The sequence below is a fragment of the Rhamphochromis longiceps genome, linkage group LG6 (genome assembly GCF_057381845.1).
Source record: "Rhamphochromis longiceps isolate RC_006_pf linkage group LG6, R_longiceps_female_GT1.1, whole genome shotgun sequence".
Lineage (NCBI taxonomy): Eukaryota > Metazoa > Chordata > Actinopteri > Cichliformes > Cichlidae > Rhamphochromis > Rhamphochromis longiceps.
The window spans coordinates 31,962,584-31,989,986 of NC_140562.1; the positions used below are offsets into that span (position 1 = coordinate 31,962,584).

The 27,403-nt window shown below is 39.8% G+C and overlaps 2 protein-coding genes across 2 annotated transcripts in view; one reads left to right on the top strand and one right to left on the bottom strand.

Moving 5' to 3' along the window:
• Positions 1–8,793: 8,793 nt before the first annotated feature.
• Positions 8,794–27,403, top strand: part of cygb2 (cytoglobin 2) — a 34,743-nt gene continuing 16,133 nt past the window's right edge. Inside the window, exon 1 of the mRNA XM_085408656.1 lies at positions 8,794–9,285. Within this exon, the coding sequence (XP_085264782.1) occupies positions 9,092–9,285 (194 nt within the window). The 5' untranslated portion in view covers positions 8,794–9,091. The remainder of the gene's footprint in view (positions 9,286–27,403) is intronic.
• Positions 22,564–23,756, bottom strand: LOC146668348 (general transcription factor II-I repeat domain-containing protein 2A-like). Its single transcript, XM_085408347.1, has one exon. The coding sequence runs from the start codon at positions 23,754–23,756 to the stop codon at positions 22,767–22,769; it is 990 nt and encodes a 329-aa protein (XP_085264473.1). The 3' UTR covers positions 22,564–22,766.

Genomic DNA, 27,403 nt, shown 5'->3' on the forward strand with positions numbered 1-27,403 from the left:
TGTAGAGCCACTGGAGCTGCTGTTTACACGGAAATCAAACTTTCAATCAATCAGACTTTCTGTACCATCTTTCAGCTTTGCAGGTGACTGACAAGCAGATAGTAAGACAGAAAAAGAATAAAGCAAAACCAGTTATGTTAATAAGCAACATAAAATAAGAAAAAATAATAAAGTCGATAAGTAAGGGTACATAAATGAAAAACAATGGGAAAACGAATAAAAAATGAAGTAAAAATATGTAAGTAAAATAATATAAAGTAAGGCTAGCTATAAAATGTAATATAAAATATAGTCAAGGTAAATAAAAATGCACAATAATGAATAAACCGTAATCTATAGATGAAAATAAGATAACACAATAATGAGGGGGGAAAGCTAACAAAACAAAACAAAACCCCAAAACCCCTAAAAAATTGTTAAAGTGCTATGATTTTATTTGTGAAGCACCCAATGATTTGTATCTTGAAATACTCAATATAAATAAATGCACTTACCTATATAGACAGGCCTTGTGGGATAGCCTTTTTCTTTCTTTTATAAACTTGTAGCTATGTTTCTATTCTGTTTTTTTTTATATGTACCACCACGACAGCAGTTATGTTCCTAATACAAGCTGAAATTCGTAATTCACACTTTGCTTTTCATTTCTCCTCCTGCTGTTTCCTGTAGTCTAGCAGCAGGATAAACTTACACTGTTGGCATTCACCTCAATGTTTTATTTTTAGGCTCAGCTCCATCCTGACAAATACACATGAGCCCACACAGAGAAATCTCATAAAAACAGTTAAACATAACTCCCGCCTACTGGCCAAGTTACTGCTGGTATATTTATTAAAGTACAGTCAATCAGACCTTCTTTAGGTATATCAAACAAAATTCTTATATATATACATTAGAAAGATTCAGGAAACGCCTCGGTCAAAACAACTAATCAGAACAATCTGACTATGAACTCATTGCATGTGTGCAAAATTAATATGGCAATATTATTCACAGCACTAACAGCAACAACACCCACACAGAATTTTGCTAATTCTTGAGGATATTATTAGTAAAAATTGCTTTAAATTTAGCATTTCCCTCAGGTATAATTTTCCAGTATTATCCCAAATACACCTGTACTATTCCTTCATGAACATCTGTCAAACCAAATGGTTTAAAAAATATATCTGTTGTTCCTTTTGTATCTGGAGAAGTAAAAAAAAAAAAACTAAACTAAAAAAATTAAACTAAATAAGAGTAATACTTTAGCACCGCTGAACATAATATTAATTAATAATAGAAATAACTAAAGGTGGAATTAACTGATGTTTTGCCACAGGTACAATCCTGAAAGAGTGCAGATTTTAACTTTAAGTTGGTGAGCTGACTGTGGACACTTCCAGTATTTAAAAAAACATAAGAAAAAAGTAAAGAAAAACGTAACAAATCACAAGTAACTGAGTACGTCTGTTAAGAAAAAGTCCACATTGTCTTAGTAAACACTTGCTTCACATACAAATATTTGAATAAATCAGTGAAACAAAAACAAGGTATTTAGTTTTTAAAAAAAATACTTAAGTGTAAATATATTGTATGTGCCTCTTCACTTCTTCTGTAATCTCTTTGCTCCACAGACAGATTCTTAAAGTTTGTTATAATAAACTACTAAGTGGTAAAATAGAAAAACGACCTATACGATTGTGCATGTTTGTCTTGTAGGAACTGCGCTTCTCTGCATCTGTTCAGTACTGGTGAAGAGCCTGGTTTATTCATTCTGCATTAACACCAACTGACCACAAGATGGAGTCAGAGAGTTGGTGCTTACCCTGAGAAATTCATCAGAGATGCTGATACAAATTACTTTACAAAATGTCCCAAAGTTTCCCAGACCGGGTCTGGAAATCACAGAATTAAGAGTTTGTAGTGATATATGAAGACTTTGAGTCAGCCAAGTAGAGCAGGAAATTTAGTGACGTATTCAAAGCTAATCACGCCTCAGCTGGTGCTTCCTGATTAAACATTATTAAGGCTAAACCTAGCATCAAATAAATAAATAAAACAGCGCCAAACCAGATTATTTTCCATAGCACGGCAGTAAACACAAACTATCTAACAGAACACCAACTAGAAATGCCCAAAATAGCCTAATATCTAACTCAGCTATGCACTGACATACAAGTAAAGCAGTAAAAGTTGTATCTTATTCATGTAGCATCTTGCTAACATGTTAGCTACGTGAAGATTCAGAGTAAATTTTCATGCTTTTATTAATATTTTTTTCTAACCATTTTTAAGGTCATATCATAAATGTAATTATACTTCTCAACAATAATCTCAATGCTAATAAATAAAATGAATGAAAAATAAATAAAATCTTTAGGTATTTACTGAAGTTATTAACATTTATACCGTCTTACTGTAAAAAAACTAAATTAAAAAATACTAAAGTATTTGACAGTGGATCAAAATGATATAGTCTACTTTTTAAATTTGAGTTTTATTTTCATAGTGTTTGTAAATACTATCTTATCTACAATTTTTAAAAATATAATATTGTAAATTTTGTAGTGTTGTTAATTTTTTTCCCAACTTCATCAAGGGACTTTTAAAATAAAGAGAGACCAGACCAGCTCAGTGTGGACCTCCAGTCTTTTGGAAAGAAGTCAAAGGTTTCAGCTTATTTTCTCTTTCAAAGTCTTTGGTACACTTGCCTCATGTTACTATGGGTGCAGCAGACAGTAGAGGGCAGCAGCTGCATAAACTAAAACTTTGCTGACTTTGAGCCTCATGGGTCCAGTTGAAGTCAGTGGCTAAAGCCTTTGTTACTCACATACTCTTTGAGTTGTGTAGTGCTTAACAAATACATGATTATATACTTTATGTATTGTCAAAACTACACTTCAAGTCAAGTCAAGTCAAGTTGGCTTTATTGTCACTTCAACCATATACAGTTTAACAGTACACAGTGAGGCGAAACAACGTTCCTCCAGGAACCAAGGTGCTACATGCAACATAAATTTACAACATAAATTAACAGAAAACACTAAACTAGCTAACTAAGAGGCCTAGTTAGCTGGCTAGCAGAGACAAGACAGACTGACCATGGTGATTTTCATGCTCAGGGGAGTTTGTCAGGCTTCTGATTGTGTTTTCTATCCATTTGTCCTCCTTCATAAATGTCCCAGTCGTGCAACGCACACAGCTTTGGCACTCACAACACAGTACACATAGCAGTTTTCTTCTTTTTCAATATTTCATGCTACATAGTGAGCACCAGCATAGCTGTGACAGATGCAAGACGTCTGAGGCAGTTATTGCATCGTGCATTGACGAGTGACAGAGTGACACCCTTTGGTGTTGCAGTGAAATCTGCCATTTTGAAAAATGCTGTGACAGCTCCATCTCTCGATTGTCGGCTTCTCCAGTCGCCTCTGTGGCATAATAGACCTGTCAGCAGCATCGTCCTCCACCACCCCTCTGCTGCTTTTGTCTAGACAGCAGTTTAGTAGTTTTTTTCTTTTTTAAATAAGGAATGCCAAATGTGGCGTTTTCAATACCACCATGGCAGATTGGATTGAGATAAATGTTTGACCTCCTCCTCGGGCACAGCCTTCAGTCTTCTGCACAAATATAGATTGATGTGCTCTCTTGGCGCTTGCTCATTTCAAAAATCTACATCTTAATAAGCAATTTTCTCTATCACTGAGTTCTGAAAATCAAATTTTCTTCACCGGATCAAAACAGTTTTTTAAATAGTTAAAAAAAAGCACACACAAATGAGTCTGAAATATTTTTATAGTCGAGTCTCTTTATTTTATTCAGTCCCATTTTTGCAGCAGTTCTTACCACTCACGAACACAAAGCTTCTCCTAAAAACAACCACCTTCCAGGACGCTGAGGTCATGATCTGGAAGGCCCTCTTAAAAGACCTGACTGTACCGAAAGCCCGTAGTGAAGGCTGTGCGGTAAAATACAGGTGGCACACATCTAAGAAAACAGGCATTTACAAGCTTTAAACATGATGGAGCAGCACTCGGAGTAGCTCGAATATTATTTGAAGGATTGAGAAAGAAATGGTGATTATGCAGGAGCCTGCATTAACTTTAATGACATTCTGGTCTGGTCTCTTTCCTTTCCAGGGCCATGTTGTTCTCGGCTTCCTCCGGACCTGCTCAACTGTCTACTGCAATGTCCAGAGAGAGTTTGTGTATAAGCAGAACCTTCTCCTTGAGTTTTAAAGCATGTACTGTTTTCTTTGTCTCAATGCCATCTTTACATTATGACTCATTTCTATGCTGGTGCCCTCTGACAATAGCCCCTGCAGCTCATCTGTACAATAATAAGTTGGCCCTACTCTGTTTATTGCCACGAAAAGTGAATATATTTATTTTTTCAATACGAGAGCAAGCAAAATGGTTATATAAGAAAATAGACGATCATTTACGTCAGTCTGGAGATCTTTAAACAGTAGCTGTTTTTAATTAAAAAACAGCATTGTCACAGTTTCACTAATTTTACAAGCAAAACTTCAGACATTTGCTCTTGTAGAAATGGTAAATATGATTGTTTGATGTGTAAAACATCAGAATCTGAATACTTCATCTCTCGCCCTGGGCTCTGGGGAATATTATGAACTGTTTGTTTTAAAATGTGGCGCTTTATGAGTGAGTTGCCTCTGCTTAAATATAACCGAATTAAATCTATCACTAAGTCCTGACAGTTTAAAGATAACACTGTTAACTGGCTACTTGAGGATACAATGTTCACAGTGTTATAATAATAATAATAATAAAATAACCATGATAACAAAATGAACATACAGGAAACTCCTATCACATCATATCCTGTCATTATGTAGCCACAGGCTGCCATGGTGATTGTATAAATATGATAGACATAGACTGAATGTGCAGCACCTTTAATCTGCAGTCTTCTTAAAGGCCAGCAGGGGGCGACTCTTCTGGTGTTTTTTTTAAAAAAAAAAAAAGGTCAGATATATTGAAGTCTATAGGAAAACAGTACCTGGGTATCTTCACATATAACTTCATTAAAACACTTTCCTGATGATATTATAGCCTCAGCTGCAAGTTTCAAGTTCTATTGACTACAACATATCTGTCATTGTTTTAAATGTAATTCATAAATATAGAGAAAGGAGTTCTCTAAGGCCGAGTGACCTGTGATGCAGCCAAAATGCTCAAGACAAAGCTCTGAAACAGGACTCAGTTTTGATCATATTCATTATTATCATCATTTCCAATGCTTAACTAATGTGGTAGACCACCACCTAATCTAAGATTTATACCCTAAATTAACAGTATTGGAAACGACCAAAATCATTTTTTACGTCCTTGTATTGGTTAATCCACCAGCAGGTGCAAGCTCTTTAATTAAAATGATATTTTTAAATGGTAAATAATCATATAAAAATATGATTATTGTTGCTATCCAGAAATTTTTTAATGTAATCTTTTATACTCAAATTTGGGTATAAAAATGTGAATTTTTGAATTTTTCTAAAATGTGTTTTTTGGTTTTGTTTTTATGTGAGGTGACAAGTTGTTAGGTGAGCATTCTAGCAGAACTAGGCTCTTCTGGGAGTTCTTCCTGTGAAAATTGAGCTTTTCTTTCCCACTATTCCCAAGTCATGTGATTGTGGGATTTCTTTCGTTACCTTACTATGTAAAGTGTTTTGAGGTGACGTTTGTTGTGATTTGGTGCTGTATAAATAAAACAGAATTGAATTAAATTGCCATCATTTACAAAAGCAGATTACAAATTACAAAGAGCAGACATATTCCACTAAACAAGCTTGTAAAGGAATCGCAGGCAGGTGGAGGTTGTTGTTGGCTTGTTGAGGTACAGAGAGGGGACATGATGTGGTATATTATCCATGAGACTGCTGCTCAAACTGCAAAGACAGGCTTTCCTACATCGGTTCTGGTTCAGGGCTCCTGATACATTAAACCAGTCAGTGAAACGGTTTAAATATGTGTCGCAGTCCCAGCAGTAGCAAAGATGAGATATAAGATGGCAATTTTCTATCCCATTGTATGAGTACTGGTGGTTATTAGATTTTTCAGATAGGGAAGGTCAACCAGCTTTACCGTATAGAAAGCAGTGGTAAGTGTAATTATCTCCAGTGATGAAAGCATGGTAAATTAAACCTGGCAGGCTGAAAGTGGAGGGAGCAGCTTTTTGATATTTTTACCTCTATAATCCCGAAAACAAGTGAGAAGAAGTGTCAGATCTCTCTCTCTCTCTCTCTCTCTGTGTCTTTTTTTTGTTTTAAATCTTACATATTTAGATGATGTGAGCAATTTGTGGTCACATGAGTAGAAAGCACCTCATCATCCACCTCTCTGGATCTGTTTAATAGCCTTGCTTTTATTTTCAGGTAACATTTTATGATTGTTGAGGGAGCTTGAATGTGCAGTTTTTCCTAATCCACTTTGAGGCAGTAGAACAAAGATTGATTTCAAAGCTTGAAGTAAACGAGGATACGTTATTATTTCTGGAAAAACGGATTAAATGTGAAAGGGTTCTGTTCCTTTATTAATCTTGGATCGACAGCAGTGACTCTACAGAATATTTTATTGTTTTACGTTCATGGCTATCAACTTCACAGTTTAATTTTACTGAGATTGTTCAACATAGTTTTCTAAAAGAAAACTATGAAAAACGGTGTTAGCAAGGTCAGCTTAAACTTCCTGACTTGGCACTAATGAACCCTTAAAAGCTAAGCTCAGTTTATCAAAATACATTTATAGAACTATTTTTGACTATGACTATAATCCATTAATGTCTTAAATGGCCTTGATGTAAGGCCTTGCACGCTGCTAGCTTCTTTCCATGCGTGGATCTCTAGGTATGCAAATTAATTCCTGCCTCTTTGCTGGAGCTCGTAAAACTACTCTAATGCCATTTTCACACATGACCTCTAGATAATGTTGGGAGAATCAGACTGACATTTTTTGAAGTCGCTTCAAATGCATCCTCATTGGAAAGACATCACTTGGTTTAGGTCAGGCTTTCTGCATAGAGTGGGCAGGAAAAAGACACAGCACTGTTATTTGTCTTATTCTCACATGGGCAAAATCAAGCTTTATACAAGGAAGCTGTGCAGGATTGCACATGCTCACTGTACAACCCTGCACACTCATGGTGCTTTTTGCACAGCTCCATGTTAAAAATGTAAAAGATAAATGTCAGATCTGGCAAGTTAACCCCACCCTGCATGCTGACAGACTGGTTATTTAGGTGTGATGTATATGAACGCCAGGCTGTCTGGGTTTTTAAGACTGTTATTAATTAACTGGTTTCAGAATGGAAATGTCTTTTGCTCATATTTTTTCTACCAGCTCCAGGTTAAAAAGGCCCCAAGTGGATGAATTACCAGGCATTAAAATGACAGAGCATCAGTGAACAGTTTTATATACAAGCATCAGACATTTAGCAACAATTGAGAATTCCCAACATCGCTCTCTTTTTCTCTGCTTTTGATTTTTCCACCAGCTCCCAAGTGAAAAACTTGCACTGGACACTTTATTAGGTACACCTATTCAACTACTCATTGAATAGGCGTTGATTACATAAATGTGTAATCAGTCAATCATATTGCATCAACTCAATGCATTTAACCTGTAGCATTAGAATGGTGAAGAAAGGGGATTTGAGTGAATTTGAACACGATGTAATTGGCCTAGTCTTGGTACTTCACAGATCTGCTGGGATATTCCTGCACAACCATCTCTAGGGATTACAGAGAACTTTCAGATAAAAAAAAAATATCCAGTGAGCTGGTAAAAGCACCTTGTTGACATCAGAGGTCAGAGGAGCATGGATAGATTTGCTTTGAGCAGATCCAGAGGTAAAAGTAACTCAAATAACCACTCCTTACAATCAATTCACTAGAAAGAGCATCTCTAAAGACACAACACGTCGAATCAGGTAAGATGCAGCAGCAGAAGACAACACTAGGTGACAGTTCAGCATTATTAAAATACCACAGCCTACCTGAACATTGTTTTAAGATTCACACCATGCAGCTGATAAATCTATGACGCTATCACGTGAACATGGACCAAAAATGTCTGAGGAATGCTTCCAGCACTTTGATGAATGAAGCAGCTTCAGCCATGAAGCAGTGGCTCTGAAGGCAAAAGGGGTCCACCCCAGTACTAGCAAGTTGTATCTAATAAAGGGGCTTTTCTGTTTGTTGCTGAGGAGATTGTGTTCATTCATTAGCACCGTTTATTCTCTAAAAGACAGCACTGTGCAAAGAGTGACAAAAGAATAAAGTTGTTGGCTTTAAATCATTGAGAGATGCTGAGACACTGGGATCCTGTTAGTCCCACACAGACTCATGCAGAGCAAAGGTTTCTCTGCTGCGCTAACGTTGCACTGCTGCCTCTAATAATCACATATTTACATGTTTTGATGGCATGTAGAAGAAAATATACCATGTAGACAGAAATGAGTCCTCACTCTTTGCATGTGTCCACATATGCACTAAGATATGTGCTCCTCTCTCTCTCGCCTCCTCTTTCATCCCCCTCCTTTCTCCTGGTCTCTCCACCCCTCTGTTTCTTTCTCCTGTCGTCTCCCCACCCTGCTCTCATTCCATCAGGTCCTCACAACACAGCCTCAGCACGCCTCATCTCCTCCACCCAGAGCGAGTGGATCAGAGAGAAGCAAAGGAGAAGTGACGGGAAAACAACATCAGCATCACCGACAAGCATCTCCCTCACCGGGAGAGGGAGAGAGAGGGAGGGAAAAGGGGGAAGGAGGAGGAGGGGAGAGAGAGCAGAACAGTGTGAGAAAGAAGTTTTTAGTTAGAGGGAGTACAAGCGAGTGAGAGTTTGGAGTGAGAGAGCTCGGTGGGTGGCAGTGGAGCTTCATTTTCCCTTTCCTTTTCTTGGCTCTGAGTGCCGTCTGCCTCCTCTCTCCTCCCGCTCTCCTCCTCTTCTTCTCTACTTCTCTTCTCATCCCGTCTCTCCTCCAAGCTCCCGCCGTGGGGTCTCAGCTCTCCGTCTCCCTCCCCCCCTCCCTCGCTCCCTACCTCCCCCGGGCGCTGCTGGGAGCCTCCGGGCTGCTGCGCCGCAGGAGGATGTCGCGCCGGGAGTCTCCGCCGCCACCCTCGCCACCTCCGCAGCTGCTGGGAGTGCAGAGAGGAGAGGTGGAGTGCGAGGACCGTCCGGAGCGCGCGGAGCCGCTGTCCGACACCGAGAGGGAGATCGTCCAGGACACGTGGGGGCACGTCTACAAGAACTGTGAGGATGTGGGGGTGTCTGTTCTCATAAGGTGGGTTTTCCGTCAGCGCGAGTGAACTTAGAAAGTCTCCACGCTTAAAGATCCCAAGGTTGATTCGTGTCTTTTGATGTAACACTGCTCAGTGTTCCTGCTGCTTGAGCTCGAACATGCAAACCTTCCTGCTCCCCTGAGCAACATCCCGCTGACCACTGATAGAAAACATTTTTGCTGCACCGAATTGAAGCCATGAAATACCCTAACACGAACTTGAATCAGTTAAAGGAAAGACCAAGACAGGTAAACACTAAGAAATAACAGAAAGCAACAACAAAATCAAATATCACGAATACACAATGCAAAACTACAGTGCAAAAATAATGAAAACTGGAAAAACCCTAATCATCCCTGGAACTCATAACAACACCAGCCTGACAAACGAAAAATGTTTTCCTGTATATTTTTTTATGCACGATATTATTTCAATTAAAAAACCCCCCAAAAAAACAAGCTTATGTATGTTTCAGTTAAAACAATTTCCCACACTGAGTTATAGTTTAGTTTTAGCTAACTAACCGTGATTATGGTTTATCAGATGTATTAAATATTTTGATTTCACTCTCACAGCCCTGAAAGAGGCTTTCCTTTCTCAGTTCTCCCACACCACATATCCTCAGCTCCTGTCCTCCCCTTTCTTAGCCCCTCCCACCAGACATGTCAGGAGGAATTGAGGTGACTAGGAGGTGAGGGAGGGACACGAGGAGAGAGGAGTCGAGACAACAGACGTTTAACCAAATGAGATACCCTCGCCTCGGAGCCTCATTTTAAAGTGATGAGAAATTAAATATGACATTTCACAAAATAGCATCATAAATTGTTTTGTTATAGCCCAACTGCTGCTGTATTTGATGATCTGCAGTTTAACAGTGATCAGGACATTTTTTTTTACCTTTAATAGGAGGACTTTTAATTAAAATCACAACATGGTGCAATGTGACGAGACATTAGACCTTAATTTAATCACACATGCAGGCAGCAGTGAAAGGCAGAAAGTTGGATCATCTTAAATAACCAAAACCACAAGTACAAATGACTTGCGGTTTAATGAGCCCTCCTCTCCCCGTTGTTTGTATAATCCAGCTGTTCGCCACTTCAGTCTTCTTCAACATGGCTCAGATTTACAGAGAAACGAGTAAAGCCCCGAGATGCTCTGCTCCGCTAGGTTAGCTGATCAGAGACTAAAGCGGGGTGCACAGCAGGCTAGCAAGTTTGTCTGATTGTTGTTCTTCCAATTAACTGTCAAATCATCTGAGACATGACCAAAAAAAAGAAAAGAAAAAGAAAGAACACATGGTACAATTTAGATGCTCTTGCTAAGATCTCATTTGTTTTCTGCTCTTGTCATTCTTTTATTTTGTAATCACAATGAAAAACACACAAAGTAAAGATATTTTTCAAAAGGTGGAAACATCTGGACAAATCTTTAATCGCCTTGCACCATAAAATTCACCTAAATAAGGAAATATCAAACAGAGATTTAACATCATTCATGCATATATAATGTATAAAGGTCAATAATTCTGGTCTCAGCAAACCAGAAGTTACAGTACTGGCTGTTTAGGTGGGTGCAGATTTTAAGAATTACCAACATTTTTTATCTTGAGATGCTGGAAACAATCCTAAATCATCCGATTACTGCAAGCAGCAGGATATTACATAAGCTAAAAATATTTCCACCAAAAAGCTTTCCATTAATAATGTGAAGTTTTAATCAATTTTTTCTTTGCTCTTCTCACGGGTTTGAATACTGACTGTGTATAAAGGCTGGATGTACCTTTTGGACCAGAAACATGAAGCCAACACTAACAAGCTTCTGGCCAAACTTGAGGATCACGTCTGTGCTTATCCACCAAACAGCAGTTCAGAATACCCGTGCTTGTTGCAGTCTCTGGGTGGGATCCTGGGGGGTGTCCCATCCAGAGACTGGAGAAATCTGAACAGTGTCGACTGGAAAAGAAAAGACACAAATTAATGTCACGCATTAATTTACTTGATCCAGGATAACCTTAACCGAAAGGTCACTGATCTGTGTTGGTGATGTATTTGCCAAGACACTCTTCACTCTTGAAGAGAGGAACAATTCAATTTCAATTCAATTCAATTTCTTTATTGTCCCACAAGGGGAAATTAGTTTAGCAGCAGGAGGATAAAAATAAACAGAACAATACTATAAAATAATAATAACAATAATAATGATAGAAAGTTCAAGGACAATTATTTGCCATTAAGGAGACAAGACGCAGTAGGGATAACAGAGCTGTCAGCTGATCAACACCTAATGGTCAGCTGGAATAGATAACTATTAAAGGGCCGTTGGGTACCAAAAAAAGGTCAGAAGGGCTGTCGCGTCTGCTGTGGCAGAACCAAAATCTCAAGCTTGGGAAGAGTTCAGTGAGAAGGACTTTCAGATGGCTCCTAGCAAACTGTCTGGTGAATCAGGAGCAGGAAATAAGAAAAGCAGACTTGGCTCAGCCTCAGGCCAGCTTTTGGTCAGAGACGAGAACTGCTGAGCCTTACTGGAATATTGTGGAAAGAGCTCTTTGAGGTGCTCCTGAACCGGATGAGCACGTCCTCAGTCTCGAAGGCAGTTTGAAGATATAGGGGTGGCCTCACCTCATCTCCTGACAGACGTTGCTGAGGTACACAAAAAGCTCTGCAGTGAAAAAGGACGGGTAGGGATGAGATTCACTCTGTTTTGGCTCCATTGGCGTCCCTGGAATGTAACCCTCAGTGTTAGGTGGCTAACACTCAAGTACAATGGTGCACTGCTCTTTGTGGGTTAGCGTGAAGCAAGGGTGATCGAGTATTTTGAGAGCCTGTTGATGGGACCAGTGAACTAGTGCGGGCATTTTTTCCAAACTTTGTACTGAAGAGAGCTGAGCTGGAAAGCAAACCCTTCGAATTACCATCACTGTAGGTTCCCTCCCTCATGGCATGTCTGGGAAGCCGAAACAATAAGGTTGCAGATGAATGTGGCTGAAAACCTTTTCCTCAACAGGTTCAGACTCAGAAATAGATATTCTATTCTGAGATGTTCTACATTTCAAGGAGTATTCACTCTCAGGAGCTCAGTGAACTCCAGTGTGGGCTTGTGATAGGATGCCACCTGTGCATCAAGTCCAGTCGGAATATCTCCTTGGTACTAAAGATTCCATAGTCAACTGTTAGTGCCATTATAACCAAGTGGAAATGATTGGGAATGACGGCAACTCATCCATGAAGTGGTAGGCCACGTAAAAATCACAGAGTGAGGTCAGTCATGATGCCTTCAGAATAGCTTAAGAAAAGTGTGTAGAGAACTTCATAGTTTCCATGTCCGAGCAGCTGCATCCCAGCCTTACATCACGAAGTGAGGTGCAAAGCGTCGGATACATCAGTGTAAAGCACATCACCACTACACTCTCAGGAGTGATGAATAACACTTTTCCATCTGCCAATCCAATGGACAAATCTGGGTTAGCACAACTCTGAAATGAAGTAGACCGTGAGCCAGACCTTCTTGTTGTTGTGATGTTCTCCAACATCACTGTCTGACCTCACAAATGAGCCAAATTCCCATAAACGCACTCCTAAACCTTGTAGAAAACCTTCCCAGAACAGGTGAAGCTGTTATAGCTGCCAAAGATGGGTTAAAATCGTATTAAACCCTACGTATTAAGAATGGGATTACACTCAAATTCATATAAGTGCAAAGACAGTGTATCCATATTCTCAGACTTGTGAGTAGTATGACTCCTGGATAAATCCTTCTGGAATTTTTCCAGGCACAACAAACTTGGAAGCAGACCAGAAGGGGTAAACCTTGCCATCACTGTGTTGGCCTGCCATCACAACGGACTAAATAGGCTCGCGTCTGTATGGTACCAGATACGGATGTCATCATTTCGATGATCGGCAGCAGCCTGTTGTAGCATCTCTTCAATATTTAGCTTGAAGCATTGTTCAGCCTGCAATGCACGTGGTGACGCACCAGGCATCGCACCAGACATCGCACCACGTATCGCTCTGATATGCAGTTTTTTTCAGGTCTCTTTGATATGATGCACAAAAACTTCTGTTTAATCCCTATTGTGTCTCAGTTAACACAAAGTACTGAATTAATACTTTGTGTTAATGCTTTCATGTTGTTTTTTGTATTAGACAGTAACAGAAGCACACATGTATTCATCTTTCCCAGACGCTTAACTCTAACTATGAGCCTGCAGTCTGCTCTCCAGATGTAATGAGCTATGCTATAAGAACTTGGTTTTCCCCAGAAGGAAGGCAGATCCCAAAGTGACGGCACAAACAGATTTTTTTCACCACAACAGGCACACCCACACCATGTTCTGCACCAAATCCCTCAGCCTCTCAACAATAACTGAACTGTGACAAGTGCAGGAAAGGAGGGAACATCAAGTTCCTCACTCATTAAGATGCTGAGACGGCTCCATACACCACATCTTCTCACAAGTAAAGTGAAAACTGTGAAAAGGGCACCTTAAATTTGACCTGTTCTCACCTTGTTTATATTTTATTTCACATTTCTCTCTTTCACTGCTGCTGTCTTTTTAAGTCATGTGAAAATTAAACATTTTTCCAGGATCGAACAATCTTCTGTAATGCTTCACTCTACAGAGCTGCAGACCAACAGGATCTAACGGCGCTTCTCCTTTTTCCATTTAAAAAATAAATAAATAAAAAATATATATCAAAGAAGAGAGGCTTAATTTATTTAAATCCTCAGCTAAACTGTCTCAGTGTCACTGAGACCTTAAGGGCTTGTTAAAATGAACAGCGAGTCGTAGACAAGGAGACTGATGTGACTGCGACAAACTGATTTTCGGTTGGAGGTGACGATAATCCCCCGAGGGGGAGCAGATGGGGCAGAGAGCATCTTGTGTGTGTGTGTGTGTTTCGTGTGCTCTTATCTGTGGATGACAGCAACAGGCTTTGGCGCTTGAATGCCTCGTTCTGTGCTTCTGCAGAGCTCTTCTCCTTGACGTCGCTCCTTTCATTTCTTATTACTTTTTTCCCCCTCTAAAAGGTGACATGGGTATTCCTTTGAAATCTCAGCTAAACCATGATGACCATTTAATCCGTTAAGTCAAAGCTGCCAGGCACATCACCTGTCCACGAATTCTTTTTTTTTTTTTTTTAATATACTGACAATTTAGCGTTTCTTGTAGCTTAGAAACAGCAGAGCCCACATAAAGTGTTAATTTACTGCCATATAAACAGGATCAGAATATACTCAACTTGGGAAGCATGTAAAAATAGTTTTTATCAAAAATTATTTTGTGCAAATATTTTTCTATTTTTCTTCCATAGAGATGAAATTTTCACTCTCACATCCACACAAACCTACAGAATGACCTGAGGACTAATTAACATGTAAACTTACAGTAATGAGTAGAGAGGACCCCGAATGCAGGATACAGATTCAGTCTAATTAATCAGACTGAAGTAGAATCAAAAATAGCCACATATTGTCCAAAAATATCCACAGGAAAAAAACACAGCATAAACACATTACATAAGTAATGTAACATGACAAGCTAACACCCACAAAGAAATAGAGACAGGAGACAGGAGTGGATAAACTCTATAGTTAATGATGAGACACAGGAGAGCAAGACACAGATGAAAGTAATCAAGAAGTGAAAACAACCTGAGAGAAGAAACAAAAAGCAGACCTGCACAGATATACAGTGTCAAACTCTTGAGCTACCTTTCTTTATACTTTAACAGGAACATGTGAAGTGAGTTAAATTTACTGTACAAACATCCATAGAAATACAGTATAAGAGACAAAACCAGAGTTTGTACAGTTTTAATGAGCTTCAAAGTCATTTTGGTATGATCATCTGTATTTGACAACACAGCCTAAACTCTTATTCAGTTTTATTGTAATTTCTTTAAGTAGTCTTCAGTAACAGTTCTCCAGGCTTCATGAAGGACATTCAAAGCTCTTCTTTGCATGTTGGATGTCCTTTTGTTCCGTTCTCTGTCAAGATGATCCGACACTGCTTCAATAATGTTGAAGTCGTCCATGACTGATGGTGCTCTATTGTCCGTCTTTTTCTATCCAGGTATGCATTTACTGCATTGGTAGTGTCATGTTGAAAAATGAAGCCATTGTCAGTCGATGCTTTCCAGATGGTATTACATGGTGGATAAAAATTTGATGGCACTTACGGGGTTCATGATTGGATCCATTTTAACAAGCTCCCCAGCCCCGACAGAGCCTCCACAGTTTTTCACAGATTGCTGCAAACTCTTAGTGCAATTTCATTGTTCTTGACAATGACAATAAATAAATAAATACTAAATACTAATACTAAATACTTGCTCCTGACCTTTTTCTCCTTGTTTCTCATTGTTCTTTGCGTCTTGATATCCACTCTTCCACTGAGACTATTGCTGATGAAGCTTCAGTGACTAGTAGATCTGTCCGATGCATCGCTCATGTCCTTTTTCTTTGAGTTTAGTTTAACACTAGGAGCTCCTTTCTTCTTCCAAGGGAGTGGACTTATTAGCAGTCCATAAGATGAGAGACACTTTCAAGATTCAAACTCCCCTGACAGAAAAGAGTGAAATCGTCAATAGCTGGCATGCAGTCTGCGGCTTGGGTCAAACACTTGGGGCGGTTGAAATCTTCTTGTTGTGAGCAGTGCACAACATCTGCCACGAGAACACAGAGTTAATGTTTTCATGTCAATCCATCTGCCCGGCTGCATTGAGTGAACAGACAGCGACAAAAGCCTCAGCTGATCTCACCAGTGCGTACAAATGCAATTGCACCAAAAAGTGAGAGCGCCCCAGGCATTGTCAGAGCAGTGCATATGGCAGCTTTGTGAATACAATTAGACTCCGAGTGCGCTGACTCGCATAGCATTGTTGTAGGTATGGTGCTGATGGGAGGAATCAATGACATTTTCATTCTTAAGAAGAAGATGGTATCATTTGATTAACTGCACAAATTTTTTTGTATGTATACTAAATTTGTAGGTGATTGCTCTGCTGTATTTTAGGAAGTGGTTGTAGTTTTTAACTACAATAACTAATGAAGAGAAAAGGAAAAAGCTCAGCCGTGCTATCATTTTCTTGGTTTAGTTTATTTATTTACACATTACGCAGACTGTGCAAGCAGTAAAAAGTATAAAGTCCACAGACCGTGTATCTGACTCAACAGGCTTACAAGTAGTTCTTGTATATATCTGACCTTAATTTCTATAATTAAAAGTCATCTACCCTCCCCCCTGAAAAAAAGCAAAAAGAAATAACCATGACACCCAAAATCATTCACACTTTAAAATATTAATATTCTTTCTTTTGGAAAACAAAAAGACCAGCAATAAAGCCATAAATCTTCTAAAACCCCTCTTTTGCTTTTTAAAACCTTTTTTGCACTGTGAAATTACCTCTTTGTAATTTGATCTCCTGGATTTGAGAAATAACTTTTAGTCACAGTCTGGAAATAACTTTTGTTTAGATATAAACATTATTTGTGTAAATAAAAAAAAGAAAATCAACAAAAAGCACACCAGAAGCACACCTCTGCCAAAGCAGCTCGCTTTGAGCATTATTTACTTTTAAGGGAATAGTATTGTGTTTTGTATATATTTAATTTGTTTTCTTTGTTCTTTTAAAATTACTTAAAGTTCGTAGTGCAGTAAAAATCACATAAGGGTAGCATTACAGATGTTCACTTTGATTACACAAACATTATGTTAGAGTAGGTGATAGATAATAGCTACTGATTTGTAAATAACATTAATAGAGGCGGCGTGCTGGGGTGGGTACCCTAGTATACCTCAGCTTATTGCCTGTAAGTTGTGGTTTCTCCTGGTGGATGAGAGGGTTTGTTCTCTGCGCCTTCGGGTTGGGGAACGAGTCCTGACTGTCGTCTGTGCTTATGCACCAAATGACGGTTCAGAGTACCTGGCCTTCTTGGAGTCCCTGGGCGGGCTGCTTGAGGGTGCACCACCTGGGGACTCATGTTGTCCTACTGGGAGACTTCAACACTCAACAGATGTGGGCAACGGCAGTGAGACCTGGATGTATGTGATTGGGAGGAACGGCCTCCTGGATGTGAACCCGAGCTGTGTTTTGTTACTGGACTTCTGTGCAAACCACAGTTTGTCCATAATGAACACCATGTTTGAACATAGGGGTTTCAATAAGTGTACGTGATGCCAGGACACCCTAGGCTGTAGGTCAATGATCGATTTTGTAATTGTGTCATCAGACCTGCGGCCATATATTCTGGACACTTGGGCGAAGAGAGGGGCTGTCAACTGATCACCACCTGGTAGTGAGTTGGATCAGGTGGCAGGGGAGGATGCTGGACAGACCTGGTGCATCTAAACATACTGTGAGGGTGTGCTGGGAACGCCTGGCAGAGGCCCTAGTTCACAAGATCTTCAACTCACACCTCCGACAGAGCTTCAATGGCATTCTGAGGGAGACTAGGGACATTAAGTCAGAATGGACCATGTTCAGCACCTCCATTGCCGAAGGTGGAAGGAGTACTTCGAGGACCTCCTTAAATCAACTCGTCTATCTGCGGGGGTGAGGTCACTGAGGCAGTTAAACAACTCCTTGGTGGCAGGGCCCCTGGGGTGGATGAGGTTCGCTCTGAGTTCCTGAAGGCTCTAGATGTTGTAGGGCTGTCTTGGTTGACATGCCTCTACAACGTTGCATGGAGATCAGGGGTGGTACCTTTGGATTGGCAGATCAAAGTGGTGGTTCCCATCTTTAAGAAAGGGGGACCAGAGGGTGTGTTCCAACTATAGGGGGATCACACTCTTCAGCCTCCTTGGGAAAGTCTATACCAGGGTACTGGAAAAGAGAGTCCGTCTGTTAGTTGAACCTCAGAACAATGCAGTTTTTGTCCTGGTCATGGAGCACTGGACCAGCTCTTCATCCTTGGTCTGCATTGCTGGCAATAAGTCAGACTTGTTTCTGGTGGGTAATGGCTGCCCTTTGTCATGATACTGTTCATAATTGTCATCAGTCATTCATCATTCATTTAATGGACAGAATTTCTAGGTGTAGCCAGGTGGTGGAAGGCTTCCACTTGGATTGTCTCAGAATCTCATTGCTGCTTTTGCAGATGATGTAGTTCTGTTGGCTTCATCAGGTGATGGCCTCCAGCTCGGACTGGAATGGTTCGCAGCCGAATGTGAAGTGGTGGGAATGAGAATCAGCACCTCCAAATCTGAGGCCCTGGTCCTCAGCTGGAAAAGGGTGGAGCGCCCACTCCAGAGCAGGGATGAGTTCCTGCCCCAAATAGAGGTGTTTAAGTATCTCAGGGTCTTGTTCACGAGCGACAGGAGACGGGAGCGGGAGATCGACAGACGATTGACAGACGGTCCATAATGATGAAGAGAGAGTTGAGTGTAAAACCGGTTGATCTATGTCCCTACCCTCACCAATGGTCACGAGCTGTGGGTGGTAGGTGTCATATTATTGGTTATCAACTTTCTTTCTTAACCCAGTCTTTCTGCTTCAGGCTCTGTGTCACTCACATAAAAAGGAAAAGGAGGTGCTTGATGCATCCCTTGACTTCTCTTCTGCACAAATTAATCAACTGAGCACCATCTACTCAAATCAGAGGCATTATCAGAGGAACTAGTGATAAAGAAACGAATGCAACACTGGGGCTGCAAATAAAACGAGAGAGAAGATCATTAATCTTGTGAATTCATAATCATCACAAGCAAGCTGAGCAGAAAAATAACTATAATCTCCTGTTATGTTTTACTACTCAGTGCTATTTATTCCTAACATTATAGCTGCACATTAAAAGATCCAGTGTTACTCCGCATGTTCGGATTCGTAAGTTTCCTGTAGCCTAGGAAAGGAGACGGGGATAAGACTTTAGTTTGGAATATTGTTGGCAATAAATTCCTTACAAATGCCACTGATGGATTTTCAAAATAGATTTTTTTTCTGAGCTCTGTTAGCTTCAGCTCCAGTAGTGTAAGAGAGACTTTTAGCACTATTAGGAGTAAGCAGAAGACATTCATACATTTTCGCCAATTGCACAGTTGGTGTTACTGTGAATTGGCTGAACATGTAACAAATATAGTAGAGAATATGTATTGCACTTAAAACACACTGGAAATAAAAAAATCAGTGAAAACGTGGCACTTCCAACCTGGGCCCTAGGTCACAGGGTCGGCATAAGTTACCACGGTTATTTAGACATGGCACAGAAAACTCTTCAAGCTCAACATAGCTCAGTATCTCATTAATCTTCATAGCGCACCCCTCAGCTGGAATGATTAATAGTAATCTGTGTTTTTGTGATAAAATAATTAAATTAATTGTTTTAAAGGTCGAGGCAAGACAGTTCCACACTGTAAGAAAGGTTAGGAAAGTATGAGTGAGTGATCCAATACGTGCACGGCTCTTGTTTTAAACAGAATCACTAGCAAGTTTTTTCTTTAAATAGTCAGCATGTCGTTCCTTTTTCTGTGTTAATACATAATTAGCCACACCTCAAAGTTTTGCTCCATGAATTAATTTAATTTTAACGTAACATATTTTGTGTTTGATGTCCCCGTCAGTTTCCTTTTGATTTCCAAAACCCCTAATGATACAAAGAGCTTCTTTGTTTTAAAGAACTTTTGAGGAATTCCAAATAATTTTCAGTGACATACAAAACATGTCTGACACATTTGAGCAAAATACTAACACTTTAACTATATATATAGTTAAAGTGTGGGCTAAAGTATATAATCAATATTTAAAAAAGGGGTACCCCACAAATAATTTGGTTAACTCCTGTCCCAGATTGAAGCTCATTAATGTCTTTATAAGGTTTCATGGCAGTCCGTTCAGGAGTTGTGGATATTACAGATAAATAATAATAACTTAGTTAATTAGTCATTTCCTTTTTCTTTTTTTTTAGACTTCCTGCAGCTATCTGACTGTAGAGCTTCTAAAATCTGGACTACATGGGTTCCTTTAATTAGTCGGTAATTAAGCCGGTGGCGTGTTGTTGAAGAGTTTGTCTTGTGAAAAAAAGATGTCCTTGAAATTCCAGCAGTGAGGCTCAAGGTTGTTCGTGGTGCTTCAAAGAATTAGACGAACCCTTCCAGTGTAATCAAAGTACGATTAACAACCGTCGCTAATGGTGCTGCTTATCTTTGATGACTTCATTTAAATGCAGAGACAGGTGCAGGAATGTGTTCAGAGCTCTCCAAAGTGCTAAACATGCACCGAAACTTATCAGATAGTCACTGTGGTCCATCGTGTTCTCCTCCGTTTGTACACCTCTCTGTGAAGTCCCTCAAGCCTCTTTAATTATGCTGGGTGGAAAAACTTTGAGATACTTCATTTTAAATGTAATGCAATGGCTGTGTTCAGGAGGGTGACAGAATAGGAAAGATTTATTATGCCTTGTGCATTTGTATCATGATAGAAAAACAAAACAAAAAACAAAGTTAAACTCTTCCAGTTGTTTAAGATAATGTTACAACCAGTTAAACATGAAAGGTTCAATTGAAGCAAGACAGATTTCTTCACTAATATATATATATATATATATATATATATATATATATATATATATATTAGGGGTGCAACGATACACAAAATTCACGGTTCGGTTCGGTTCGATACTTTGGTGTCACGGTTCGATATTTTTTCGATACAAAAAAAATGTTCATGCCTTTTTAATTTGTCATTTATTAAAATTATAAATATATATTTTAACTCAAAAGTACAGTTTTTAAATTTAACCCTAACCCTTGTGCGTGTTTTTTATTTTGACAGCGAATGCGCACCTGCGGACCACTTATGTGCAGCCCTGGTTATTTAGCTCGTCATATTGCAGCCACAGAAATTATTTTGTCCATGAAACCATAAAGCTGCACTTTCTTTTTGCCTTATAGTCTGATTTGTCATAACTTCTCCGTTTTGTGGTAAGCTTTTCTTTGGCTGTCACTTCTTCACCCTGACCTGTCTTATTTGGCTCAGCAGAACTAAAATATATATCTGTCTGTGAAGGTTCTCAGTCATCCAGGTCATCGTAGTCAAATATAAATCCTGCTGCTTTTACACACGCACTCACATAAGCTCAGCGATTCTCTGCGCGATCAACCTCTCACATGTTTAAGCTGCGGGAGATTTCACTTGTCATGTTTGCATAGTAAGCTAACGATTAATAAGACGATGTCAGAGGAATTGGTGCGCAAATTATCATCACTCACAGATCAGTGCTGTCGCTCTCTATACACAGTTCGCACGATTGCAAAGTGAAAGCAAAAAAACAAGCGCAAATTCAAACGCGATTTCAATATGTCACATATTGACAGTGGCTCACCGATGCCAATGACATAATTACCCAGCTACATTTCTGAAAGAATGCAAAAGCATTGACATATATTTTTCCTACAATAGCCCGACGGGCAGGGCAGAGATAGATTTTGGTAGCCCGACTGGAAAAATCGCTAGCTCCGGGACGTCAGGCTAGCGATATTGCAAGCCCTGTATCTGATTGAGGAATCACTCATCTTTGGAAAAGAGAGTTTATTACAGAGAAATGGCTCTTTCCAAAATAAAAGCTATACTATCCGCTTCTTCTGGGCTATATTCTCAGCAGCATAAGGAGAATCATGTGCTAACAGCTGTCTAAATGACTCGGCTAAAGTTAGTAGCATGCTTGTTGTTTTTGTCTTTGCACTAGGATGATGTCGGCGTAAATGTGCAGTCATATTCGTTGTGTTCCCACTAGTGCTTTCAGGTTAATCTCGTTGAAATGACCTTAACACCACAACACGGCAAATCTCCATTAACGAGCTACCGCCGATCGCCCCGTGCATGGGGCTAGACCAGGGGTGGGCAAACTTTTTGATTCGTGGGCCACATTGAGTTCTAACATTTGACAAAGGGGCCGGAACCGGAGCAGATAGATGGCATGCTTTGAAAACATCACCTCATTGGGGGAAAAATACACATCTTGGGATATGGAGAAAACATGTGCTTTAATTTCCAATGAAAATGAAGAAAAGCATTACAATAAAATCTCTGACTTCGAAATGAGTCTTTAAAGACTGAAAATCAAATAAATGAACATTTTATTTTAAAGCACTGAAAGTTCTGTTATCCTTCAGGATATCACATCACTCTCCTCCTGACTCTTTTTTTTTTTTCCCCCAGAAACGGTAGGAGATGCAGATGTACTTGTCCTGTTCCTTTTATTCAATTTGTTTACCCGGTGCCAAAAGTCAACAACAACCAGTGCAAGAACAAAACAGTTGCAGCAAGTCAGTCTGTGAAGCGTTATATTTGATCTGCGCTCACTGTTCATTTTAACAACGTGCGTATCACGGAGACACACACATTTTAATGGGAGCAGTGTTGTTGGTCTCCTTTTTTAGCCAGCGCATCAAAGTCTGGAGTTAGTTTTGTTGTGGCGATTCTCAGGATGGATCTGAGGTGTAGGTCTGTTAACTTGGATCTGTGGCTGGCTTTGTTGATGTTCATGACGCTGAATGTAAAGCCAACATCATCTGCGCTTTTCGCCTTAGATTTGGAAACGCGGCATCATTGAGTGAAGCATAGAAGTCATTTAGTTTCAGAGAGCTGAACTTCTCTTTTAAGGCAGGGTCGATGAGTTCGAGCTGAAGCTCCTCTGGAGCTGTTTCGGGGTCTTGTAACAGAGGAAAGGCCAGTGACTTGTCAATTTTATCGAAATCCAAAAACCGACGGCAGAATTCTCCGTGCAGTGCATCCAGTGACTCACTGTATTTCTTTACTTTTGCTCCGGCCTCTTTCAGCATGGCTAGTGTAGGAAAATGAGTGAATGACTTGTTCAAAATCTGCCTGGAGAATAAAGCCAGCTTGGATTTGAAGGCTTTCACGTTTGTGTACATGTCATGCACAAACTGCTCCTTCCCCTGCAGTTTCACGTTGAGCTCATTCAAGTGTGAAAATACGTCCGTAGCAAACGCGAAGTCACACATCCAGCTCTTGTTGCTCAGCTCAGGAAATTCCTCAGTCTTCCCCTGCTGCTCCAAAAACACGCCAATCTCCTCTTTGAGCTCCCACATTCGTTGAAACACTTTGCCCAAACTCAACCAGCGGACACGGGAGTGATAAAGCAGGTCCTGGTGATCCGCATCAGTTTCCTCCAGGAATGCAATGAACTGACGGTGCTGAAGTCCCCGTGCGCGTATGAAGTTGACAAGTTTCACCACAGGATTCACAACATGATTCAGCTGCAACACCGATTTACATAGAGATTCCTGGTGGATGATGCAGTGGAGGAAAATGACATCCTGGTCAGGGTTTTCATCTTTCACTTTATTCTGGATTCTCCTCAGCAGGCCAACGTTTTTTCCCGTTAAATTCGGAGATCCATCTGTGGTGACGTTAACAAGCTTACTCCAGGGAAGCTTCATATTTTCGATGGCTGCAGACACCCGTTCAAACAAGTCCTCTCCCCGTGTTTGTCCTTTCAGAGACTCCATTGTCAAAAACTCCTCCGTTATTTCAAAGGTTTCGTTGATTCCTCGGATAAAAATAAGGAGCTGAGTAGTGTCTTTGACATCGTTGCTTTCATCCAGTGCTAAAGAATAAAAAGTGAATGACTTTTTGTTTAATATGCTGGTGATATCTTCATCTATTAGTTTGGCAAGTCACTGTCCACCGTGATAAACTGATTTTCTCAAATTTGTCTTTGGTCTCTGGGCACAAAATACCTGCTGTCTCTACCATACATTCTTTTAAAAACTCGCCCTCTGACAGTGGTTTGCTGGCCTTTGCTATTTTGAATGAAAGCATAAAACTGGCCTTGGTACTTGACTCTTGAATGGCAGTTTGACGGTGAAAAAAACTTTGCTGAGCCTTCAAATTAGCTGCCAACTTCTCAGCAGCAGCTTCCCGTTCTTTTGTTGAGAGCTTGCTAGCATAATTAGCGTGCTTTGTGGCAAAGTGACGGCTAATATTATACTCTTTAAAAACCGCCACAGTTTCTTGGCATATCAAGCAAACAGCAGATGATCGATATTCAGTGAAAAAATATTTAGCTGTCCACTCCTTTTTGAACACTCGACATTCTCTGTCCACTTTCATTTTCTTGGGTCCGCTCATCTTCATAGAGGGGCGGTGGGTCACAGGGTAAAGTGCAAACGTGGAGTAATAGGCCTACGCTTCACCTCAAAAAAGGCAATATATCTAGAGTGCGCCATCTAGTGAGGAAACATCAGAATTGCAGGGGAAATAAAACATTAACAAGGTTAATTTATTAATTTTTTTTCAAGTTTGGCGGGCCGGATCAAAATGTTTAACGGGCCGCATGTGGCCCCCGGGCCGTAGTTTGCCCATGCCTGGGCTAGACGGCCAACACGTTAACGAGCTAACTGCGCTAACACACTAGTTCACACCCATGTAATTGAGCATTGCACGGCACATCCAACATACTGTTTTACTTTAGTCCATGACTCGCTTACCTTCAGGGTCATACGTCACATGAAAACCAAAATAATTCCAAACGCCAGATCTGAATAAGGGTGGGGGAGGTGCCCTGCGCTCTTCCTTCTGACTATGCTGTCTGTGTTGAGCACTCAGTGGATCTGCGCTCGACAGTGCAGCCTAGGCGGAGTAGTCGAACGCAGATTCACTGAGCGCTCAACACAGACAGCATCGTCAGAAGGAAAGTTGATAAAATAAATTACAAATGTTGTATTGTTCGATACATATGCGTACCGAACCGAAAGCACTGTATCGAACGGTTCAATATCGATACGAATATCGTTGCACCCCTAATATATATATATATATGTATATATATATATATATATATATATACATATATATATATATATACATATGTATATATATATTGGGGGTGCAACGATACACAAAATTCACGGTTCAGTTCGATACTTTGGTGTCACAGTTCGATATTTTTTCGATACAAAAAAAAATGTTCATGCCTTTTTAATTTGTCATTTATTAAAATTATAAATATATATTTTAACTCAAAAGTACAGTTTTTAAATTTAATGTTGCTGAAACAAAAAATAAAATAAAAAAAAGAAATATATCTCAGGGCTCGCAAAATTTCAAAATCCCTGGTAGCCCTTCGGGCAGGAACTCTTCAGTTTTTGGTAGCCCAAAATAAATGTAAGTAGCCCGAATAAAAAAAGAGAGCAATTTTTTGATTGATGTTTTGTTTCTTGTTTTGTTTCCTTTACAATATTATACATTAATGTATAATATTGTAAAGGAAACAAAACATTAATCAAAAAATTGTTGAAAAACAAATTACAACATTAACTCAAATACTTGGTTCTAATTGAACAGAAATTTCTATGAACTTGTAAGAACTGTGTAGAACATGAATCAGTCTGTGTCAGATCCTGAATTTGAAATTTCCACTGAAGTCACGGGTAAGAGGCAAGTGGAACCAAGATCGAGGCCATTTGCTTTTTGAAGTTTGCAAAGACTGCTAAATTTTGCCAGTGTTAGTTCACTCTTTGCAACATAGTACGCTGTTTTAAACTGATTTTCAGGTTTATTTTTAGTATGTTATTTGCAATTGGTGTTTGTTCTGGGAAAGATATTGCAGACTGAGCAATAATGCATTTCTTGCATTTCTCATGGGTTCTAATGGGGGCCTTTCTTAAAATGACTGGTCCCAGTAACAAAGGCGCTTGTCGACTCAGAAATCGAGAGAAAACCAACAACACACCCGGCAGAACATTATGTTATTTACACGGGTGCACATAAGTGGTCCGCATGTGCGCATTCGCTGTCAAAATAAAAGACGCGCACCAGATAAGATTCTTCACCCCGACCTGTCTTATTTGGCTCAGCAGAACTAAAATATATATCCTGCTGCTTTTACACACACACACACATAACGGTCAGCGATTCTCTGCGCGATCAACCTCTCACATGTTTAAGCTTGCTGCGGGAGATTTCACTTGTCATGTTTGCATAGTAAGCTAACGATTAATAAGACGATATCAGAGGAATTGGTGCGCAAATTATCATCACTCACAGATCAGTGCTGTCGCTCTCTATACACAGTTCGCGCGATTGCAAAGTGAAAGCAAAAAAACAAGCGCAAATTCAAACGCGACTTCAATATGTCACATATTGACAGTGGCTCACCGATGCCAATGACATCATTACCCAGCTACATTTCCAAAAGAATGCAAAAGCATTGACATATATTTTTCCTACAATAGCCCGACGGGCAGGGCAGAGATAGATTTTGGTAGCCCGACTGGAAAAATCGCTAGCCACGGTACGTCAGGCTAGCGATTTTGCGAGCGCTGTATCTGATTGAGGAATCACTCATCTTTGGAAAAGAGAGTTTATTACAGAGAAATGTCTCTTTCCAAAATAAAAGCTATACTATCCGCTTCTTCTGGGCTATATTCTCAGCAGTATATTAAACATATAGGTCCCCATAAGGAGAATCATGTGCTAACGGCTGTCTAAATGACTCGGATAAAGTTTGTAGCATGTGCCCATATGGAAAAGATATATATAAATCTTATAAAGTTTTTATCTGTCTTGTGTGAAACTTGTATGAAAAGCATACAAGAGTGAAAACACATATAAGATCCCTTGAAAAATTATATAATGAAACTTGTATGTTTTGTATACATACTAAAAAAAAAAAAAGAAAGTAATGAGAAAGTGGCCACTTTCATGAGTAAATCATGTATGTTTTTACTATTTCTTTTCCATATGGGTGTGCTTGTTGTTTTTGTCTGCTTCCACTTGTCTTTGCACTAGGATGATGTCGGCGTAAATGTGCAGTCATATTCGTTGTGTTACCACTAGTGCTGTCAGCGTTAATCTCGTTGAAATGACGTTAAAGCCACAACACGGCAAATCTCCGTTAACGAGCTACCCCTGCGTGGGGCTAGACGGCCAACACGTTAACGAGCTAACTGCGCTAACACACTAGTTCCCACCCATGTAATTGAGCATTGCATGGCACATCCGACATACTGTTTTACTTTAGTCCATGACTCGCTTACCTTCAGGGTCATACGTCACATGAAAACCAAAATAATTCCAAACGCCAGATCTGAATGAGGGTGGGGGAGGTTCAATTTGCCATGTTGCCAGGAGAGCTTAACTTCTGTCTTGCTAG